At 46.2% G+C, this 22613-nt stretch overlaps 1 protein-coding gene across 3 annotated transcripts in view; it reads left to right on the forward strand.

Moving 5' to 3' along the window:
• The window catches only part of FKBP6 (FKBP prolyl isomerase family member 6 (inactive)), a 271222-nt gene that overhangs the window by 125462 nt on the left and 123147 nt on the right, over window positions 1-22613 (forward strand). For all 3 annotated transcript variants that reach the window (XM_077480611.1, XM_077480614.1, XM_077480612.1), the window contains exons 2-4: window positions 1589-1706; window positions 17401-17490; window positions 17570-17772. In XM_077480611.1, the coding sequence (XP_077336737.1) occupies window positions 1589-1706; window positions 17401-17490; window positions 17570-17772 (411 nt within the window). The remainder of the gene's footprint in view (window positions 1-1588; window positions 1707-17400; window positions 17491-17569; window positions 17773-22613) is intronic.

Below are 22613 nucleotides of genomic sequence, written 5' to 3' on the forward strand. Positions count from 1 at the left end.
TTCTGTTTGTCCTTCCATCTCATTGCAGGTAACTCATTGGACCTCAAGAAGATTCTCTCCCCCAGACTAATTTGGGCACTTACAAGCTGTTGTGGAAAGCCCCGACTATTAGATCGCATGGTGCCACATGTGCCAATTCCTAATTGATAGGTGTCTAAAAAGTGGCACGCTTGAATAAATTGTCCACGTATAAATGTTACCAGTTTCTGAATAAGGGTGACACCAAGTCCCAAACAATCTTGCCGCTGCTCCCTATGTAGTCTGGGCAATTAAGGGGCTCCAAGCTGCTATCTTTTCCCTTGTAAACCAGAAAACTACATGTATAGCCTGTTGCCCTGTCACAGAGGTTATACCTCTTGACCCCATATGTGGCACGCTTGCTGGGGAGATATTGTTTGAACACAAGATGGACAGAAAATGTAATCAGGAACTCATTAATGCAGACATCTTAATCGGGGATAAACAAGGCTGCAAATTTTTCGTTAAAGTGGTTTATGAGGGGCCAAAGTCTATGGAGCCAATCATGTATATATATAATTTTTTTATTTTTACTAGTAATGTCTGCGATCTGTGATTTTTATTGGGACTGCGGTGACATGGCGGACACAACGGACATTTTTGACACATTTTTGGGACCATTGGCATTTATACAGTGATCAGTGCTATAAAAATGCACTGATTACTGTAAAAATGTCACTGGCAGGGAAGGGGTTAACACTAGGATGATAAAGGGGTTAATTGTGTTCCCTTTCTGTGTTCTAACTGAAGGGGGTAGGGGACTGTCTAGGGGACATGACAAATCGCTGTTCATACTTTGTATGAACAGACAATCAGTCTCTTCTCCCCTCAGAGAACCGGAAACTGTGTGTTTACACACACAGATCCTGGTTCTTGGTATGTCACCAATGATCGCGACCGCCGGGCACTCGCATCAGCTTCGGCGGCGCTCCCCTAATGGCCACAGGGCGAAGCAACGTTACATAACATCGTTTTGCCCAGCCGTGCCATTCTGCCTCAGTAAAAAATGCGGCGGCTGGTCGGCAAGTGGTAAAGATGTAATTTTCTGCCAGGTTGTTATGCATTTCATTTTAACTTACCCAGTTCTCTTGATATGAATATTTCATGTCATTGGTAGAAATGAGCTCGAGTTTGTTCTCAACACAGAAGCTGCAATAGGTGGCTGCTTGTGAGATCATTGATCTCACATGGCTGTGTGGCAAATATTAGGTCAATGATTGCACAAGCATCTCTGCTCCATTGTGTACATGGAGCTGTGGGACAGGGTATTACCTGGCTGATTGGGACAGCATTATAATGGCTTCCTTCTAAGTTCATCCCTAAGTTGTTTGTCCAACTTCAGTATATTTGTGATGTGTGTGTGTGTGTGTGTATATGTATGTATGTATGTGTGTATGTGTGTATATATATGTATATATATGTATATATATATATATATATATATATATATATATATATATATATATATATATATATATATATTTTTATTTATTTTTTTTGCTGTGCATTGATTTGTCACTCTGTGAACCCTATTACATAAGCCTAATTGACTCCTTCTATTTTGTCTTAGTCTGTATTTGAAAAGTTGGCTCTGAACATGCAAGATGTGTCAGGAGACAGAGGTGTATTAAAAGAAGTCATCAGAGCTGGATATGGGGAGACTGTTCCTCCTGATTCAACAATAATTGGTATGTGAAGCAAATATACGGGGGGAAACTAGCACAAATTGGCTTTTAGTCTGCCACGAGGAACTTGTGTTACATGTATACTGCTTGGAAGCTCACACGATTCTTCAATTATTCTTCAATATATTAATTATCGGTCAGATGTAAAATGCATACAAGGTGCATGCATCCAGATATTGCTAAACTGCCTCTTTTCTCTTTAGTCCCCTTGATCTGAAATCTTGAGATCCTAGAAACCACCATTACTGCCTCTTAAACAGCCCATAAATGAGTTTTTTTTCCGTTTAACTGCAGGTTGAAAAAAGAAAAAAAAAAAAACGTAATTCCTCATCCATCCACTCGATGTGGATGGGGGAATCCTCTCCGCTGAGCAATTGCATTCTGACAGCAGGGAGGATTCCCTGCTGCTAGAATACATACGATACATACTTGACAGAGTGAGTGTACAGACGTTGATCTACCAATCAACCTCCCCACCCATACATGGATTGGTATCGCCATGTCTCTGCTGAACCAGACGAAGTTTGATCTGTGTATGGCCAGCCTAATACTAAAATCTTTAATATAAAAAGAAAAAAGACCATTACTAAGAAGTTTCTCATAGTTGTTTAAATTTATTTAGCGATGCATGCAGTGGAGAGAAGGAGGAAGGTAAATGGCAAAGCCTCAGAAAGCACATTTCTAATGCTTGCTATGTACGGATTGAAATTTGTCTGGTGCAGCGGGGACTGGCCAAATTTTTATCCATGTGTGGTAAGTGTGGTTGAACAGAAGTGGATCTTCCAATTAGGGCTGCAACGAACTATTTTCATAATCGATTAGTTGGCCGATTATTGTTTCGAATAATCGGTTAATAACCTTAAAAAAAAAAAAAGTGGGTCAAATTGACGTTCATTTTCAACCACAGTGATGGGACAATTTGGAAATAATAGAAAACTTCTTAGTCAAAGAAATTTTCAGGCAGTGTATGTGTTTTTCATTCAGAAATTACATTCATTTTAAAAACAGAATGTTAAAAACAAGTGAAAATGTAAAAAAAAATTCTTTCATTCAGCGAATGTAGAAAGATTTTTTTCGTCTGAATATTCTCATCTGAAAAATTGATCTGTGTGGCCAGCATAAGGCTCGGTACACACCTATGCAGTTTGCTTTTGATCTGTTTCTGCAGTGCTTTCTGCTGTACGTTTTGATTTTTGTGCACGTGATTTTACAGCAGATTAAAAAACACAAATTGCTGCAAAAACACATGACATGCTTTTCTGCAGCTTCTCCATTGAAGTATATTGTACCACTAAAGCACCATTTTGCGTTAAAAGTCCCTGACCCTTTCAGATGTGAACGTGTCCCATAGGAAACCATGCAAATGAACTGTAGTGCATTTCTGCAAAAAGCACCAATAAACACATAGATGTGAACGAGGTCTAAGACGTTTAGTAACATAATGGGGTTAAAAAAACTAAAATTAGCCCTTTATAGTACAAAAAAAACAGATAATCGCTACTGTAAGGAGTTTTTTTTACTGTAGAACAGTGAAAGTAATATTTACAGTAGCGATTTATTTGCTGTTTTTGTACTATAAGGCCGGGTTCACACTGCTGCGGGGGGAGATCCGGATGTGATTCGCACCGCAAATCACATCCGATCTCCGTAGCGATGCGAGTACAGCCATACAGATAGTATGGCTGAATTCACAGCGCTCCCGCAGCAAACTCGCACGGGACCCTTTTTTTGGTCCGCAACAGAATCGGATCGCATGGTGGTTCACACCATGCGATCCGATTCCTGTGCGAGTCGGCAGATCGCACTGCGATATGCGGACGGATCTGGGGGTGTCATTAACATAACATTGACACTCCCAGCCGTCCGCATAGGGCAGTGTGAACTGCGGGCGGGAGGTGTGCGATGCGGGAAAACGCCGCGGATTCGCGGCGTTCCCGCATCGCAGTGGTGTGAACCCGGCCTAAAGGACTCATTTTAGTTTTTTTTTAACCCCATTATTTTACTGGTCGATTAATCGATTATGAAAATAGTAATCGATTAATTTCATAATCGATTAGTTGTCGATTCATCGATTAGTTGTTTTCAGCCCTACTTCCAATGCACATCTGTACAGCCACCCTGGTGGTATTTTCTTACTTGCCATAGCTTGCAGCACTGATCTTTGTATTTTGATGACGGGAAAGTCTCCCGCTGTCAGAATACAATGACACAGGAGGGAGGGTTGCCACATCCACTCTCTGGTTGAACGAAAAAAAAATGGACCCATCTATGGCCAGCTTTATGCTGTCCCAATAACCATGTGTAGGGTGCCTATTCTATAAGGAGTTAGGCTCAGCAATTTGTGTAAATTGTGTGAATACTTACACTTGTTACCTGGAAGTGCCCTTTAACCTGTTGGTCCTACACGTCATGGCAGTCAAAGGGGCAAAACATGCTTGTAGCTGCAGGCTTATTTTTTCTCCAGTAGCCTTGGGCCTTAACTACCTTGACTGCGCCAATTCTGACAATTCCCATATAACTTTTTTTTCCTCTTTCATTCACTGCCGGACACAGCTCCTTTAATTCTTGACCTTAGGTTATCACGCCACCTTCAGGAGAGGACTAGGCAGAACATGTAACGCATGTAAAAACAGACTGCACAGCACCGCACCGCCCAGGGGGTGGTCCCTCTGGCTATAACCCCTCACCCTGCTTCCTGCAGCTCCGTTTTTTTCTGCCTAGTGTAGAAGGACCTGGCTCCATGAGGGCATGATTGGTCCTGGGATTTTTTTCATTTTTTTTTTCTACAATTTTTGATCCTGTGATCTATCAACAGCCGGCTGGGTGACAGGCTGGATAATATAAACCCTTGTCTCCCCAGCCTGGCCATCGAGCGTGAGCAGACCCTAGCTACGCGCTGGGTCAGCCACGACATGCCCCTTCTGCTCCAGGGGCGGCCGGTGAGCAGTATGTTCTGTGGCACACATAAGACTGGGCTACTGCTGTCCGTGTCACAGTATAACTAGGGGGTCTCTCACTCTCCCTTTCCTCTCCCTATCCCTCATTCCCTCCTCCCCCTGCTGGGGCTGCTGTGTGACTGTGTGACTGGGCATAAGGTGCGGTGTATGTACCTAGGCTGGGGGTCCTGGGGGGGGGGGCTGCAAACTTTGGCAGGGCTGCGCTGGCTGTTGGGGTTTGTTTTATGCTTTTCTTCCCCTTTTTTACAGCGCTGTGAGGTGCCTGAGTAAATTTACCTCAGGAGAGGCCGCCCCATTTTCTTGGTGATTTTTGTACCAAGGACGGCCGGCCGGCGGCCATTTTCTTGTAGCCTCAGCACGTTTTTACTTCTAGTGCTGGGTCTGTGTACCTCAGAACAGCACGGTTTTCACTCTGAGCACTCTGTGACTGAAACAGGGCACAGCGGTCAGCGGCAGCACAGCGCAGTACTTGGTCAGGGGGGTGAGCCCTGCAGAGGGGCCCCTCAGTCTGAGCAGCTAGGAAGGTGGGATTTGTGTACCTTGCCTTAAGTCCTTAAGTTATGGCAGGCAAGTGAGGTCAGCATGGCATCAGAAGCTGGCGCTTCTTCCCCATTCCTGTTATTGCAACCGGCTCACATGCAAAAAATGTGGTGCCTATGGACGCTTTGTCGGCAGTCCTGGAGACCTTTGTTGCCAGGGTGAAAGCGGCCTGCGGGCGCAAGGGAGGTAAAAAAAAATGCCCCCTGTTCCCCCGTCTTCTGAGGAAAGCTCTGATTCAGACTCTGGTCCCACAGTGACTGGCGGACCCTGTTCTGATGTGTCAGAGGATGCGGACCAGGACCGTTCAGACAGTGAGAATGACTCTGTGTTCGGGTTAGCGCAAGAAAAAGCGTTAGTAGGAGCACTTATCACAGTGGTGTGGGATACCCTGAAAATACAGGATGCAGCAGGAACCTCTGCTGAGGTTGCGGCCCCTTTTGGGTCCCGCAAACCGGCCCGCACGCCTAAGGTGTTTCCCTATTTGACTTATTTTGATACGTTCATCTACAAGAAATAGGGACGTCTGCAGCGGGCCTTTTCAGTCCCAAGAAGAATGGTGGTGCGTTACCGTTTTTGAGGAGAGCCTCCTGAAAAAATGGCTGTCTCCTCTGGTCATTGACCCCCGTTATCCAGGTTAAATAAAGTAACCACAATTCTGGTAGAAGGGGCTTCTGCCTTCAAGGACCCAACCGACAGGAGGGCCAAAGCAGTGGCCCGGTCCATGTTTATGGTAGTGGGGTCAGCGTTACGACCTGTGCTGGTCATGACCTTGGTGACGCAGCCATTTGAGCCGCTGGGGTCCTGTTCGTTAAAATGAGATGTTTGGTGGAGATCTCCACGGCAAAGAGGGTTAGTGAACTCGAAGCCCTCTCTATTAGGCACCCTTTTTTCAGGTTTTTCCGGACCGTGTGATTTTTAAAATGGATCCTGCCTTTTTACCAAAGGTGGCCTCTTAGTTTCATAGAGGCCAGGAAATTATTTTGCCTACTTTCTGTTTGAGTGCTATGAAGGAATAGGAACATATTTTTCATAAATTGGACATTAGAAGGTGCGTCCTTCAGTACTTAGTACAAAACAGTTTCCTTTTTTGTGTTATTTTCAGGGGCTAGGAATGGGTCCAGAGACGCTGGACGTACAATAACCAGATGGTTGAGGTTCACTATTATTCAAGCTTATGGGGGTTTGGAGCCATCAGAGGGTAATAATGCACATTCCACTAGAGCAATTGCGACTTCTCAAGCAGAGTGGACTGGTGCTTCTCCTGAATAGATCTGTAGAGCTGCAATGTGGTCCAGCTTTGCCACGTTCGTGAAGCACTACAGGTTGGACCTGCGGTCGGCCAAAGACTGGGCCTTTGGGAGTAAAGTGCTGCAGGCAATAATCCCGCCCTAAGGTAAGGTACTCGCTTATCCTCTCTATGGCGGAGTTACACTTACCAGTAACATCCTTTTCCAGAAGTCTTTCAGGACAGCACCGATACCCATCCAAATTGTTGGCTATTCCTGAAAAGCTCATTGCATGAGAACTGTCAGGTAAGATAAAGGTTAGTATGATGTATTCTTGTGTCTCTGCAACTGGCCGGAGGTACTCTTGAAGAACTGAGGGGCGACGGTACGGAGAGGATTAAATCTTGCAGTATAAGGTGGTGTTTCCTGAGAAGGGAGGAGCCAAGGTGTCTCTATGGTGGCTGTCCTGATAGACTCCTGGAAAGCTTATTTCTATTTTGTTCACTGACTGACACAGCTCCATTAATCTTGACCATAGGGTTGTTACGCCACCTTCAGGAAGAATTAGGCAGAACATGTTTTACATGTGAAAAAACAGAACTTTACAGTCCCTCCAGTAACATCCCCTCAGCCTGCTTCCTGCAGCTCAGTTTTTCTGCCTAGTGAAGGAGATGGACCTAGGAACCCTGCAGGCCCATCGGTCCTGGGATTTTTTTTTGCAGAAGTTTGTCTTTTGGCAAGATTTTGGATCCTGTGATCCACTATCAAAAGCCGGTTGGGTGACAGGCTGGATAGCCTTATCCTAACCTAAAAAGGGGACACTGTTTAGAGAAAAGGACAACGCTGCACACCCCGGAGAATTGTCAAAGAGGGAAATTCCCCCATATGGGGTTTTCTAGGCAGCAAATAATAAAAAAAATAAAAAAATGCGAAGGAATAGGAATAGACTTCAATTTTATTAGACAAAATATCAAAAAAGTAGTAGTTTTTAATTAGTGAATGTGGTTGGATAATTGGTTAAAATAAGAGCTGTGGTACAGGAGATATAAACATTAAAGCACCAGCGCAAATGGGAGCATTTGCAACATATAGTAATGTATGCTACATCTCCACCCCCATCGCACCCCACCTGATGCAGGTGATATTTGATTCTCAACCACAGGTGCACCTCTTGCCCTCGGCTACCCACCCGTGATTTTGGGAACCTAATGCTGTGACTCCCCGTAAGCCACGCCGGGACGGTCTGCTGCCCCCCCAAATGGTGTGCCCTACCGGCTGGGGGTCTTTGGTGGGATCTGATGAGGGACTCTACTCTGACAATATAGGTCCAGGAAACACAGTGCAACACAATGCAAGTGGTGATTATAAAGATAATATGATGTAGTTACAGTGATAAGATTTTATTATATCACATTTTGTGTTTTTTCTTGCATGCACTTCAATTTATGCTACCGCTTTTACAGCGTACAAATCCTCTGAATAAGACCCGACGGGGTCGAAACACATCAAGATTACCATCATTGTAGCACTTGATTATTGTACATTCTATATGTTGCAAATGCTCCCACTTGCGCTGGTGCTTTAATGTTTATATCTCCTGCACCACAGCTCTTCTTTTAACCAATTATCCAACCTCATTCACTAATTAAAAAATACTTTTTTTTTTTTTTGATATTTTGTCTAATAAAAGTCCTACTCCTATTCCTTCTCATTTTTTTTCGCATTTTTAACCACTTGCCGACCGCCGCACGACGATGTACGTCGACAGAATGGCACGGGCAGGCATGTGGGCGTACCTGTACGTCCCTGCCTTCCCGCGGGTGGGGGGCCCGATCGGGCCCCCCCCCCGGTGCCTGCGGCGGTCGGTATTCGTTCGGGAGCGATCCGGGATGAGGGGGCGGCCATTTATTCATGGCCACCCCCTCGCGATCGCTCCCGACGAATGGAAATCCTTCGTGACATCACTTCCTCTCCTGTAATGTAAACACAGGAGAGGAAGTGATGTAATCTCTCCTCCGTGTCGGTATTTTTCGTTCCGACACCGAGGAGAGAGGATCGGTGAGTTGCACCAACACGACACTTCACAGTAGAACATGCCAGGCACACTCACACCCCCCCTTTACCCCCCGATCACCCCCCCAATTACCCCTGCCCCCCCAGTCACAGTGACACCAATGCATTATTTTTTTTTTTTTTTTGCATTGGTGTCATTTGTGACTGTAATAACTGTTAGGGCAGTTAGGGTTAGCCCCCTTTAGTTCTAATGTACCCCCCTAACCCCCCCCAATAAAGGTTTAACCCCGTGATCACCCCCCGTCGCCAGTGTCACTAAGGCTGGGTTCACATTGCAGCGGTTTATGAGAACGGATGTGATTCGCACCGCACTGCAGTGCAAATCACATCCGATCTCTGCGATTCGATTTCAGCCATTCGCCGCACCCGCCGCAAATTCGCACGGGACCCTTTTTTTGGTCCGCAGCAGAATCGGATCGCATGGGTGTTCACACCATGCGATCCGAGTTTGCAGATCGCACTGCGATATGCGAACTGATCTGGGGGTGTCATTAACATTTCACTGACACTCCCAGCAGTTCGCATAGGGCAGTGTGAACTGCCGCCGGGAGGCATGCGATGCGGGAACCCGCCGCGGATTTGTGGCGTTCCCGCATCGCTCCAGTGTGAACCCAGCCTAATAAGCGATCGTTTTTATGATCGCTGTATTAGTGTCACAGGTGACGCTAGTTAGGCAGGTAGGTATTTAGGTTCGCCGCAGCTTTTTATAGCGCCAGGGACCCCCATATACTACCGCATAAAGCCCCCTGATTGCCCCCTAGTTAACCCTTTCACCAGTGATCACCATATAACTGTTACAGGTGACGCTGGTTGGTTAGTTATTTTTTTATAGTTTCAGGGCACCCGCCATTTATTACCTAGTCTCACTAGTGTACCCCTAAATTTAGGGGTGTCTACTTTCCAAAATGGGGTCATTTGGGGGGGGGGGGGTTTGTGCCATCTTGGCATTTTATGGCCTTCAAAACTGTAACGCCCTTAGAAAGCCTGAAGGCGGTGCTTGGTTTTCGGGGCCCCGTACGCGGCTAGGCTCCCAAAAAGTCCCACATATGTGGTATCCCCGTACTCAGGAGAAGCAGCAGAATTTATTTTGGGGTGTCATTTCACATATGCCCATGGCATGCGTGAGCAATATATCATTTAGTGTCAACTTTGTGAAAAAAAAAAAAAAGTTTGTCATTTTCCCGCAACTTGTGGCAAAATATAAAATATTCCATGGACTCAACATGCCTCTCAGCAAATAGCTTGGGGTGTCTACTTTCTAAAATGGGGTCATTTGTGGGGGTTTTGTGCCATCTTGGCATTTTATGGCCTTCAAAACTGTAATAGGTAGTGAGGAGTGAAGTCAAATATTTACGCCCTTAGAAAACCTGAAGGCAGTTCTTGGCTTTCGGGGCCCCGTACGCGGCTAGACTCCCAAAAAGTCCCACATATGTGGTATCCCCGTACTCAGGAGAAGCAGCAGAATTTATTTTGGGGTGTCATTTCACATATGCCCATAGCATTTGTGAGCAATATATCATTTAGTGACAACTTTGTGTAAAAAAAAAAAAAAAAAAAAATATATATTTTTTTGTCATTATTCAATCGCTTGAGGCAAAAAAATAAAATATTCAATGGGCTCAACATGCCACTTATCAATTTCCTTAGGGGGTCTACTTTCCAAAATGGGGTCACTTGGGGGGGTTTTGTACTGCCCTGCCATTTTAGCACCTCAAGAAATGAGATAGGCAGTCGTAAACTAAAAGCTGCGTAAATTCCAGAAAACGTACCTTAGTTTGTAGATGTGACAACTTTTGCGCAAACCAATAAATATACAGTTATTGACTTTTTTTTTTACCAAAGACATGTGGCTGAATACATTTTGGCCTAAATGTATGACTAAAATTGAGTTTATTGGATTTTTCTAATAACAAAAAGTAGAAAATATCATTTTTTTTCAAAATTTGCGGTGTCTTTTTACGTTTATATCGCAAAAAATAAAAATCGCAGAGTCAGTCAAATACCTTTTAAAAGAAAGCTCTATTTGTGGGAAGAAAAGGACGCAAATTTCGTTTGGGTACAACATTGCATGACCGCGCAATTACCAGTTAAAGCAGCGCAGTGCCAAAGTGTAAAAAGACCTCTGGTCATTTACCAGCAAAATGGTCCGGTCTGAAAGTGGTTAAAATGTAAAATTTTTTAATTTTTTAAAATTATTTGCTGCCTAGAAAATCCCATATGGGGGAATTTCCCTCTTTGACCCTTATCCTTGTAGTCTCCCCAGCCTGGCCATCGAGCGTGTGCAGACCATAGCCTTTGCGCTGGGTCGGCCACGACATGCCCCTCAGGCTCCAGGGGAGGCCGTGGGAGTGCAACGCTCCGGGGCGCACATATGACTGGGCTACTGATGTCTGTGTCAGTGTGCCGTGGCCAGCAGCCACCCCGTACTCTTTGGGATTGGGTCTGTGATGGGATGTCCCCAGCTCTTCCTGATGGTAAGTACAGCTCTCCCTGCCTTGGCGGGGTTGAGCAGCTGGGCATTCCCTGGGAGGTCTATTCGGGAGGTCCCTCTCCTCCCTCTCCTTCTCTCCCTGTCCCCATCTCCCCCCCCCCCCCGTGGGGGATGCTGCAGATGGACTGCTGAGCGGTGTGTGTGTGCCTATAGCCAGGGGTTCCCCAGGGGGGCTCTCATTTGGATGGGGGGGGCTGCGCTGGATGGCTGTGTCCCTGGGTGTCTATGGTCTCCCCTCTGGGTGTCTGGAGGTCTGCACATGCTGATTTCACTGTCTTTCCCCTGTATACAGTTGATTGTCGGCCATGTTTGGTGTGCCTCAGTGGGAAGCATGGTCAGGAGCCATTTTACTGTAGTTCGGCAGCCATTTTCCCTGTGATTATGTCCCTTATACTGGATACCCGGTGGCCATTTTGTTGTAGCCCAGCACAGTGTTTGTGCTAAACGCGCGTCTCTGCCTCTCAGAACAGCGCGTTTTTTTTTTGTTTTGTTTTTTCACTTAGGACACCTGGGAGCTAACAAGGGCACTAGTAGCTGAACGGTGCAGAACTCGGTCAGGGTGGTGAGTGCTGTGGTGGGGGCCCCTTAGTCTGCAGCAGCTAGGAGGGTTGGACTGTGCACCTGTTCCAAGTCCCCAAGGGTGGCAGACAGTGTGGGTCAGCATGGCTTCAGAAACTGTTTCTTCTCCCCAACTCCCTGCAAAGGCAACCAGCTTGTCTGCAAACAGTGCAGTGCCTTGGACGCTTGTCGGCGGTCCTGAAAACGTTCGTTGCCAGGGTGGAATCGGTGTGCAGGCGCAAGGTGGCAGAAAGCGGCCCTGCCCTCCCGTCCGGGGAGAGCTCTGACACAGACTCGGGCCCCGCTGAGACTGGCGGCCCCTACTCTGTTGCTTCAGATGACGCTGACCGGGACCGATTGGACAGTGAGGATAAGTGCCCGTCCGGGTCCGCGCAAGAAAAGAGCTAGTTGGAACACTTATCACAGCTGTGCGTGATACCCTGAAGATTCAGGATACAGCAGGTCCTTCTGCTGAAATAGTGGTCCCCTTTGGGTCCCGTAAGCCAGCCCGTGCACCTAAGTGGTTTCCGTTTCTGACTTCGTTCGATAAAGTTCATATACAGGAATAGGGGAGACCGCAACTGACCTTTTCGGTCCCAAAAAGCATGGCGGTGCGTTACCCCTTTGAGGAGAGCCTTCTTAAATAATGGTTGGCTCCTCCGGTCGTGGACCCCCCAGTATCCAGGTTAAATAAAGTAACCACGATCCCGGTAGAGGGGACTCCTGTGTTTAAGGACACCACAGGCAGGAAGGCTGAGGCAGTGGCCCGTTCATTGTTTACAGGTTGGGGGGGGGGGGGGGGGGGGGGTCAGCAATACGACCAGTACTGACCACAGCACTTGTGTCTCAGACACACTTGCTGAATGGGCAAAACTTTTGCATTGCGAATTGGAGAAGCAGCAGGCTACTCCGTCTGCGTGGAAATAGCAGACCAGTTAGTGCACGGCCTTAAAGAGGGATTCCACTGGAAATTTTTTTTATTAAAAGCCAGCAGCGGTCACCAGAAAGTGTTTCTTGTATGTAATTATTATTAACAACCTATGTTCTGTATTTTTACAAAGAAATAAAGAATTAAAAAAAAAAATAAATAAATAAAAAGCCAGCAGCTATAAATACTACAGCTGCTGACTTTTAATAAATGGACACTCGCCTATCCCAGGGTCCAGTGATGTCAGCAGCCGAGGCCGATCGATCGCTCGGCTCTTGGAGGCTGCCGCTGCCATTCTCGGTGAGGGAATCAGGAAGTAAATCGTTGCGGCTTCACTTCCCGGTTCCCTACTGCGCATGCAGACAGCGCGCAGGGACAGGAAACAGCATAGACTCCCGTGGGAGTATATGCTCGGAAGTGGGTGCAAATACCGGTCTTAGACAGGTATCTGCACCCCCTCTTAAAGGTGCCAACTGTGACACCGGAGGGGGGGGGGGTTCCGATGAGTGGAAGTTCCACTTTACGGTGGAACCCTGCTTTAAGTACGTTTGGGACGCGGCTCTGGATACGTTTCTGCTGCTATCCAGGGCTTCAGTGTCAGCAGTGGTGCTGAGGCGCCTGATTTAGCTAAAATGCTGGTCGGCGGACCAGGCATATAGAAAAGCCTTGACAGATCTACCCTTCCTTGGTAAGCGGCTCTTTGGAGCCTCGGATGACATTTTTAAGAATTCACTGGTGGGAAGAGTACCTTGCTCCCACAGGCCAGGAAGACTAAGCCACGACGCAGGCAAGGGCCCTCGTTTTTCCGCTCAAAAGAGGTTTTTTCGTCCATCTGGGACTTCTGCTAAACGCTCCCAGTCCAACGGGATGACCCCTGAGGGACAAAAGTATCCCTGGAACCACAAGCCCAACAAACCTGCGAGCAAAAGGTCTACCGCATGAATGTTTGCCCTCGCCCGTCATTTGGGTGGGGGTCTCCTTCGGAAGTTTGCAGCTCGGTAGGCCTCTCGACTGTCTGACCAATAGGTCTGTGAACTGATTTCCTCTGGCTACAAGATAGTTCCTCTCTTGGCCACCAACCTGATTCTTCCCCCTCCAGCATTCCCTTACTCCCGGCTCGCTGGGAGGTCCCATGGGGGCAGTATGAGACCTGCTAAGCCGCAGGGTGATAGTGCTCAGTATTCGCTGCAGTCCATCAAGGGGTCTCCCTGGTGTCTTTGGACATCCAGGATGCGTACCTGCACATACCCATATACCTCAGGCATCAGAGGGTTCTGCAAATTGCAGTCGGGGAAGACCACTACCAGTTTGTGGCTTTCCTTTTTTGGCTTGGCTTCAGCACCCCGAGTCTTTACCAAGGTATTGACTCCAATTTTGGCGTTGTTGCGACAACGCGGGATCGCAGTCGTAGGTTACCTGGACGATCTCCTTCTGAGAGCAGCTTCCGCCTCAGAGTTAGAGGATGTGGTGATCACCATGCAAACCCTGCAGGAATTTGGGTGGCTGTTGAACCTAAAGAAGTCGGTGCTCATACCAATTCAGTGCTTGGAGCACCTAGACTTATTGCTGGACTCCATGGAAGCGAGAGGTTTTTCTCCCTTCAGACAAATTTACTATTGATGGAACTGCAGGTGGCCGTCGCTGAGCTTCTGCATGCGAGTTCTGGGCCTCACGGTGGCCTCCCTCGAGGCGGTAACGTACGCCCAGTTTCACACCAGAGTCTTGCAGAAGGAGATACTGACAAAATGGGACAAATCTCCGTTATTTCTGGATCAGCAGATTCAGGTGAGCCAGTCAGTCGGGGACTGCAGCACGAGAGGTCGCTCACATCCTTCAGTGGATAGAGCTACAGGTACCGGCCTTGTTGGCCATTTACATCCCGGGAGTAGAAAACTGGCAGGCAGACTACCTAAGTCGCCAGATGCTGGGCCCAGGAGAATGGACATTGCATCCAGAGATGTTCAGGCTACTCTGCCTGCAGTGGGGCACATCAGACGTGGATTTTCTGGCCTCCCAAATCAATTGGAAGGGGCCGAGATTCGTATCCAGGATAAGAGATTCTTGGGCAGACTCGTCAATTGTGCTGGTGGCTCCTTGCGATCAGTACCGACTGATCTACACCTTTCCTCCGCTAAAGCTACTACCATGTCTGTTCCGCAGAGTGGTGGGGGTTCCAGTAATGCTGATTTGCCCCAGATTGGCCTTGGCGTCCCTGGCGCACCGACCTAGTATCCCTGGTTGCGATGGCTCCCTGGCGACTGCCGTTGCGAGAGGACCTTCTGTGTCAAGATCCGATTCTCCATCCTGCTTCTTGCTGGTTTTATCAGCATGGCTGTTAAGAGTCAGGTACTAAGGAACCGGGGGCCTGTCTGACTCTGTGATTTCAACTATGTTGAGGGCACGAAAATCTTCTTCTCGGAAGATATACTGTCGTACCAGGGAGGCCTACATCTCCATGTGTGAGGAGATGGGGTGGTGTCCGCACCTATTCCGCTTCCAGGATACTGCTGTCCCTACAGCGAGGAGTAGACCAGAAATTGGTCTTAAGCACCATTGAGGGACAAATATCAGCCTTGGCTGTTTTTTTTCCAACAACCCCGGGCATCTCACACTACAGTGAGCACTTTTATTCAAGGGGTCCGGCATGTAGTCCCTACGATGTGTGCACGTTTACCCCCGTGCTATCGAAGCTTCAGAAACCGCCGTTGGAGATCATCAGGAAAATTCCCTTGTTGACTCTTTCTCAGAAAGTGGTTGTTCTAGTAGCCATTACTTCGGCCAGGAGAGTTTCGGAACTGGCAGCTTTGCCTTGCAAGTTGCCCTACCTGGTTATCCACCAGGATAAGGTGGTGTTGCATCCGCAACCTTCTTTTCTGCCAAAGGTGGTTTTCATGTCTTCACATCAATGAAGACATTGTGTTACCATCTCTGTGTCCTAAACCGACACATCCTAAAGAGGTGGCCCTTTATTCCCTTTATTCCCTGGATGGGGTCAGGGCTATAAGGGTATACATGTCTGCCACGACTCCCTTTCGGAAGTCAGATTCTCTGTTTCAGTAGCTGGTCCGAAAAGGGGTATGGTGGTCTCGTTGGCCACAATTTCCTGGTGGATCAGACAGATTGTGGTACAGGCCTATGCCTTGAAGTGGCAGGTTCCCCCCTTTTCTGTCACGGCCCATTCCACTAGGGCAATTGGGGCCTCTTGGGCTTCCAACATCGAGCGTCAGTCACTCTTGTGGTAAGGCGGCGACTTGGTCGTCCGTTCACTTTTACCAAATTCTACAAAGTGGATGTAAGCGCATCGTCTGATGCCTGCTTTGGCCGCAAAATTTTGCAGACGGCCATGTAATGTTGCAATTCTGCATTAATTTTTCTGTTTATAGAATATACAGTTACTTTTGAATATAATGCACTGTTTCATTGTTGACTGCAAGTTCTGATGTGGCTAGATGAGGTGGTGACTCCTTTGTTAGGGAGCACTTCTGGTTGTGTGTGAAGTTCTTTTTCTGCCTTTCCCACTCCTCGTTATGGCACTGCTTGGGGACGTCCCTATGGTCAAGATTAATGGAGCTGTGTCAGTCAGTGAACGACAGTGAAAATAGGATTTTTGTACTTGCCGTAAAATCCTTTTCTCTGAAGTTCACTGACGGACACAACACCCTCCCCTCCTATTGGTTTTTACGTTATACTGCTTGTTGAAGTACTGAGCTGCAGGAAGCTGGCTGAGGGGATGTTAATGGAGGGACCGCCCCCTGGGTGGAACTGTAAAATTCTGTTTTTTCACATGTATAACATGCTCTGCCTAGTCCTCTCCTGAAGGTGGCATAACAACCCTATGGTCAAGATTAATGGAGCTGTGTCAGTCAGTGAACTTCAGAGAAAAGGATTTTACGGTGAGTACAAAAATCCTATTTTATTTTTTTCATTCTTGTGCCTTATCTTTAAGAGGCTTCCTTCTGGGACGACAGCCATGTACACCAATTTGATGCAGTGTGCGGCGTATGGTCTGAGCACTGACAGGCTGACCCCCCACCCACCCCTTCAACCTCTGCAGCAATACTGGCAGCACTCATATGTCTATTTCCCAAAGACAACTTCTGGATATAATGCAGAGCATGTGCACTCAACTTCTTTGGTCGACCATAGCGAGGCCTGTTCTGAGTGGAACTCGTCTTGCTAAATCACTGTAGGGCCTTGGGCACCTTGCTGCAGCTCAATTTCAGGGTCTTGGCAATCTTCTTATAGCCTAGCCCTAGGCCATCATTGTGTAGAGCAACAATTTTGTTTGTTTTTTCAGATACTCAGAGTTCTTTGCCATGAGGTCCCATGTTGAACTTCCAATGACCAGCATGAGAGAGAGAGCGCGATAACACCAAATCTAACACACCTCCCTATTCACACCTGAGACATTGTAACACTAACGAGTCACATGACACTGGGGAGGGAAATGGCTAATTGGACCCAATTTGGACATTTTCACTTAGGGGTGTACTCACTTTTGTTGTCAGCGGTTTAGACATTATTGGCTGTGTGAGTTATTTTGAAGGGACAGCAAATTTACACTGTTATACAAGCTGTACACTTACTACTTTTACAGTGTAGCAAAGTGTAATTTCTTCAGTGTTGTCACATGAAGAGAGATAATATTTGAAAAAAATGTGAGGGATGTACTCACTTTTGTGAGTTAGTGTGTGTGCGTGTATGTTGGTTGGGAAGTGGTTAATGTTGAAGTGATGTGAGTAGCTGTACAGTACTGAGATCCCCTTGAAATCATTGCTAGACTATTTCCAGCCTTCTTTGGCGTTCTAATTCCTCTTCTACAAAATGGGACATTTCTTAAAGTAAACTGATAAACTGCCTTTTATTTCTTATATAATCATTTGTTGTGTGATGCGCATATTGATTTATTTTTAATTCCCCGCAGCAAAGTACTCAGGATACTTGGAACATTCTGATAAACCCTTTGACACAAACTGGTTTCGACGTAATCCACGGCTGATGAAACTTGGAGAAGGTAAAGTCATTTTATATGCCCATATGCTAGCAACACATTTGCCATATCAAATTGTATTTCAGTGAGGTTTTTCTTGCAGATATCACCCTTCTAGGTATGGAGGTTGGTGTACTGACAATGCAAAAAGGAGAGGTATCGCGGTTCCTTTACTCGCCTGCATATGCCTATGGTGCATTAGGTTGCCCTCCACTTATTCCTCCCTCTGCTACCGTCTTGTTTGAAGTAGAGATAATTGACTTCCTGGATACAGCAGATTCAGACTCTTTCTTTGTTCTGTCCCCGGTAAGTGATGTATGAAACATCAAGTTGTTTGAAACTGCAAATGTCATTGTATAGAAAGTTATAGTTGTTGTAAACCCTCACAATCCACTTTTTACTACAGGTAAACCTATAATAAGGCTTACCTGTAGCTACCCTGGATATCCCCTAAACCTGCTCAGTTTAGGAGATAGCCATTGTATCAGCATGTGCCAACTTCATTGGCACATGCACACTGAAGTTCATTCGCGCCATTGCTTCAGCTGACATGCTGTTACCGGCGACTCCCGTGCACGTGTGAGGGAGTGATGTCATTACGGTTCCGACCAATCACTGCGCTGATGCCCACGTCCTCAGGAAAACTCAGAGAACGATGTCGCTGGCTGGACCAGTGTGCGAGTAGAGCTGCACAATTAATAGTTAAAAAATGGTGATCTCCTGCTAAGTTTGACAATTCTTTCATATAAACAAGTGGAGAGATTATCTGCTCACTCAGCTGTCAAAAGAAAGCATCCCGGCAGTCTGCCAGTTTTCAACAATGTGTAAATGTAGGAAGTTTAACCACTTAGTCTAAGTATTTTTCTGACTCTTCTTTAAAATCAATATTTTTTGCTAGAAAATTATTGGAACCCCCAAACATTATATATTTTAGCAGAGACCCTAGGGAATAAAATTGTAATATCTTATGTCGCACTGTATTTGCCCAGCGGTTTTTCAAATGCAATTTTCTTTTCTTACATCAGGGGACACAGAGACATAGTAATAACTATGTGGATTATATCTGCATATCAGGTGCTGGACACTGGCACGCCCCTTAAGGCGTGAACTTCCTCCATATAACTCCTTCCATTACTGGGAGTCCTCAGTTTTTTCGCCAGTGTCTAAGGTGTTGGGCACGTGTAAGGATGTTTTGTACTGAGCTCCACGGGCAGTAATCCTTTGAGAGCCAGCCATCCTAACCTGATCCATTCTGATGTCTCCATAATGGACTAAATGAATGGCACCCGGGCCTCGTCATCCGAAGACGCAAGGTTTTGCTTGCGAATGCTTTTAAGGCTGAGTCCTGAGATCCAGTACTTTTTGGTAGTAAAGCCAGTCTTCTTGCAGGTCCAGGATTGTGGGATTACCTGAGTGTACCCCTGTTCCTGAAGGTTTCCTTTTCAAGGTCTCGGAGCCTACCATGAAGGGCGAAGATTGGGTTTTTTATCTCTGATAAACCCTGCTGCAAGGAAAGGTAGAGGAGATTTTCTCAGGAATCTCTCCTTCCATGTATTGTGTTGTCAAGTCATGTCTGTGTCACCACTGGAGGCTGTATTGAGCACTCACCATTCTGACGCTGGAAATGGCAGAAGCTCCACTCTCCTCTCCATTCAAGCCAGCTCAGACCCTCAGGTGTGAAGGGGGGTTCTGATCACTTCCTGGGCCCCCAGATTGGCGGTTTTTGATCCTTTGAATGCCAGCCAGCTGCCTCTTCTTTTTTTTTTCTTAAATAAAAAAAAAGTTTTTTTGGGCAGGTCGCGGCCGCTCGTCAGGTTGTTGAGGTACAGGAGGCTGGGGATCAGGTAGATTTTCCCAAATATTGGAAGCGACTTATTTTTCCTCTTCGGGGGATCCTAACAGCAAGGGAGTAGCCGCACAAGTCAGGTGTTTGTCTACTGCCTTACTTAACCCTTTTGTTACCTGCAGCACAGGCTCTTGAGGTATCTACCTCTAATAGGGTTCATTTGAACCTCCCCCACCTGGGAATGTTTTTCCTATTCATGCATAGCTATGTATTCTGAATGAGAACATTTCTATGAAAGAAATGGGGGGGGGGGGGTTCCAGCTATTAATAAGCAGAGTCTCACATGTCCAGTGGATAATGCACTGATGTTAAAGGATCCAGCAAGTTAAGGTTGGATTTTCCTTTTAAAGACAAGATGTCTTTTGCAGTGCTGGCTGCACTTGGAGTAGCTCAGTCTATTAACCCTTTAACCTCTGCTCCACTATTTTGGTGGAGCACATTTTGAGTCACGCCAATGCATTGGAATGTGGACTCCAAGGGGTTAAGGAACTGGTGTGAGATACCTGAAAGTTCTGCCTGATCAGCAGGCCCGGAAAGGGGCTGGTGTATTTGATGCACTGTGTCTCAGATGCTAGGAAGGACTCGATCATTTAAGCCCTGTGGTTTATACTTGGACTAGTGCATTTTTGCAGAGGTCCATGGCTGAAATATTAATCAGCCGAAGCACCAAATGAAAACCCTTAGCCAGTCTGTGTCCCTTCCTGGGGTACAACTATTTAGAATGGATAAGTACATCCAAAAGGGGTAAAGCTCTCTTTACCAGTAAAAGGAGGTTCAGACAGTTGTTCTTTAATCGTGCAGCCTCCTATGCTTTAGTTCCCAGGGGCAGCACCAGGATCTTGGGGGCAGAAAGCCCATAAAGCAGAATGCTAAGGCCTTCTCATGAAGGAGCACCCCCACTCGTTCGAGTGAGGGGAAAGGTCCTTCGATTCTCAGTCTGGCAGGAACAATGTTAAAAGCAGAGGGATTTCTGCGATTTTCTTCTCTAGGCTACATCTAGAGTTTTAAAGAGCCCGGATGGCCCAGTTGGCTTTCGATCTGAGGGTTTGGGTCCTGTTTGGGTGCTGCCTGTGGGGTCCTTGGGGCTACTGATGCGGCAGTCTTTATGCAAGAGTGTCAATCTCCTCAAAGAATGCTCCTAAGGTTTCAGAGAAAAAGAAAAAGGAAAGAGAAGTCTCTTTCTGGCCTCTGGATCAGCTGTTACCCCAGTCGGTGATGTCAGAGATTCCCTTAGACCCCTTTCACACCAGGGCGTTTTGCAGGCACTATAGCGTTAGAAATAGCGCCTGCAATCCGCCCTAAAAAAGCTGCACCATTGTCTGTGGGCTTTCACACTACAGCGGTGCGCTGGCAGGACATCAGAAAAAAGTCCTACCAGCAGCTTCTTTGGAGCGGTGTGTTTACCGCTCCTCCACCGCTGCTCCCCATTGAAATCAATGGGGCAGCGCTGTAATACCGCCGGCAAAACGCCTTTTTTACCGCCCACGCTATCGGCAGTGTGGTGTGAAAGGGGTCTTGGTGGAACAGGGTGTTGTTTTTTTTTTTTTTTTTTTTTTTTTTGGGCGCAAACCTTTTAACCACTTTCAGACCGGACCATTTTGCTGGTAAATGACCAGAGGTCTTTTTACACTTTGGCACTGCGCTGCTTTAACTGGTAATTGCGCGGTCATGCAATGTTGTACCCAAACAAAATTTGCGTCCTTTTCTTCCCACAAATAGAGCTTTCTTTTGATGGTATTTGATTGCCTCTGCGATTTTTATTTTTTGCGATATAAACGTAAAAAGACCGCAAATTTTGAAAAAAAATGATATTTTCTACTTTTTGTTATTAGAAAAATCCAATAAACTCAATTTTAGTCATACATTTAGGACAAAATGTATTCAGCCACATGTCTTTGGTAAAAAAAAAGTCAATAATTGTATATTTATTGGTTTGCGCAAAAGTTGTCACATCTACAAACTAAGGTACGTTTTCTGGAATTTACGCAGCTTTTAGTTTACGACTGCCTATCTCATTTCTTGAGGTGCTAAAATGACAGGGCAGTACAAAACCCCCCCAAATGACCCCATTTTGGAAAGTAGACCCCCTAAGGAAATTGATAAGAGGCATGTTGAGCCCATTGAATATTTTATTTTTTTGCCTCAAGCGATTGAATAATGACAAAAAAAAAATTTTTTTTTTTTTTTTACACAAAGTTGTCACTAAATGATATATTGCTCACACATGCTATGGGCGTATGTGAAATGACACCCCAAAATAAATTCTGCTGCTTCTCCTGAGTACGGGGATACCACATATGTGGGACTTTTTGGGAGCCTAGCCGCGTACAGGGCCCCGAAAACCAAGCACCGCCTTCAGGCTTTCTAAGGGCGTAAATTTTTGATTTCACGCCTCACTACCTATTACAGTTTTGAAGGCCATAAAATGCCAAGATGGCACAAAACCCCCACAAATGACCCCATTTTAGAAAGTAGACACCCCAAGCTATTTGCTGAGAGGCATGTTGAGTCCATGGAATATTTTATATTTTGCCACAAGTTGCGGGAAAATTACAAACTTTTTTTTTTTTTTTTTTTTTTTTCACAAAGTTGTCACTAAATGATATATTGCTCATGCATGCCATGGGCATATGTGAAATGACACCCCAAAATAAATTCTGCTGCTTCTCCTGAGTACGGGGATACCACATATGTGGGACTTTTTGGGAGCCTAGCCGCGTACGGGGCCCCGAAAACCAAGCACCGCCTTCAGGCTTTCTAAGGGCGTAATTTTTTGAGTTCACTTCTCACTACCTATTACAGTTTTGAAGGCCATAAAATGCCAAGATGGCACAAAACCCCCACAAATGACCCCATTTTAGAAAGTAGACACCCCAAGCTATTTGCTGAGAGGCATGTTGAGTCCATGGAATATTTTATATTTTGCCACAAGTTGCGGGAAAATTACAAACTTTTTTTTTTTTTCACAAAGTTGTCACTAAATGATATATTGCTCACGCATGCCATGGGCATATGTGAAATGACACCCCAAAATAAATTCTGCTGCTTCTCCTGAGTACGGGGATACCACATATGTGGGACTTTTTGGGAGCCTAGCCGCGTACGGGGCCCCAAAAACCAAGCACCGCCTTCAGGCTTTCTAAGGGCGTTACAGTTTTGAAGGCCATAAAATGCCAAGATGGCACAAACCCCCCCCCCCAAATGACCCCATTTTAGAAAGTAGACACCCCTAAATTTAGGGGTACACTAGTGAGACTAGGTAATAAATGGCGGGTGCCCTGAAACTATAAAAAAATAACTA

Source organism: Lithobates pipiens, unplaced genomic scaffold, assembly GCF_037356315.1.
Source record: "Lithobates pipiens isolate NorthernLeopardFrog02 unplaced genomic scaffold, aLitPip1_a1.2 Scaffold_16, whole genome shotgun sequence".
NCBI lineage: Eukaryota > Metazoa > Chordata > Amphibia > Anura > Ranidae > Lithobates > Lithobates pipiens.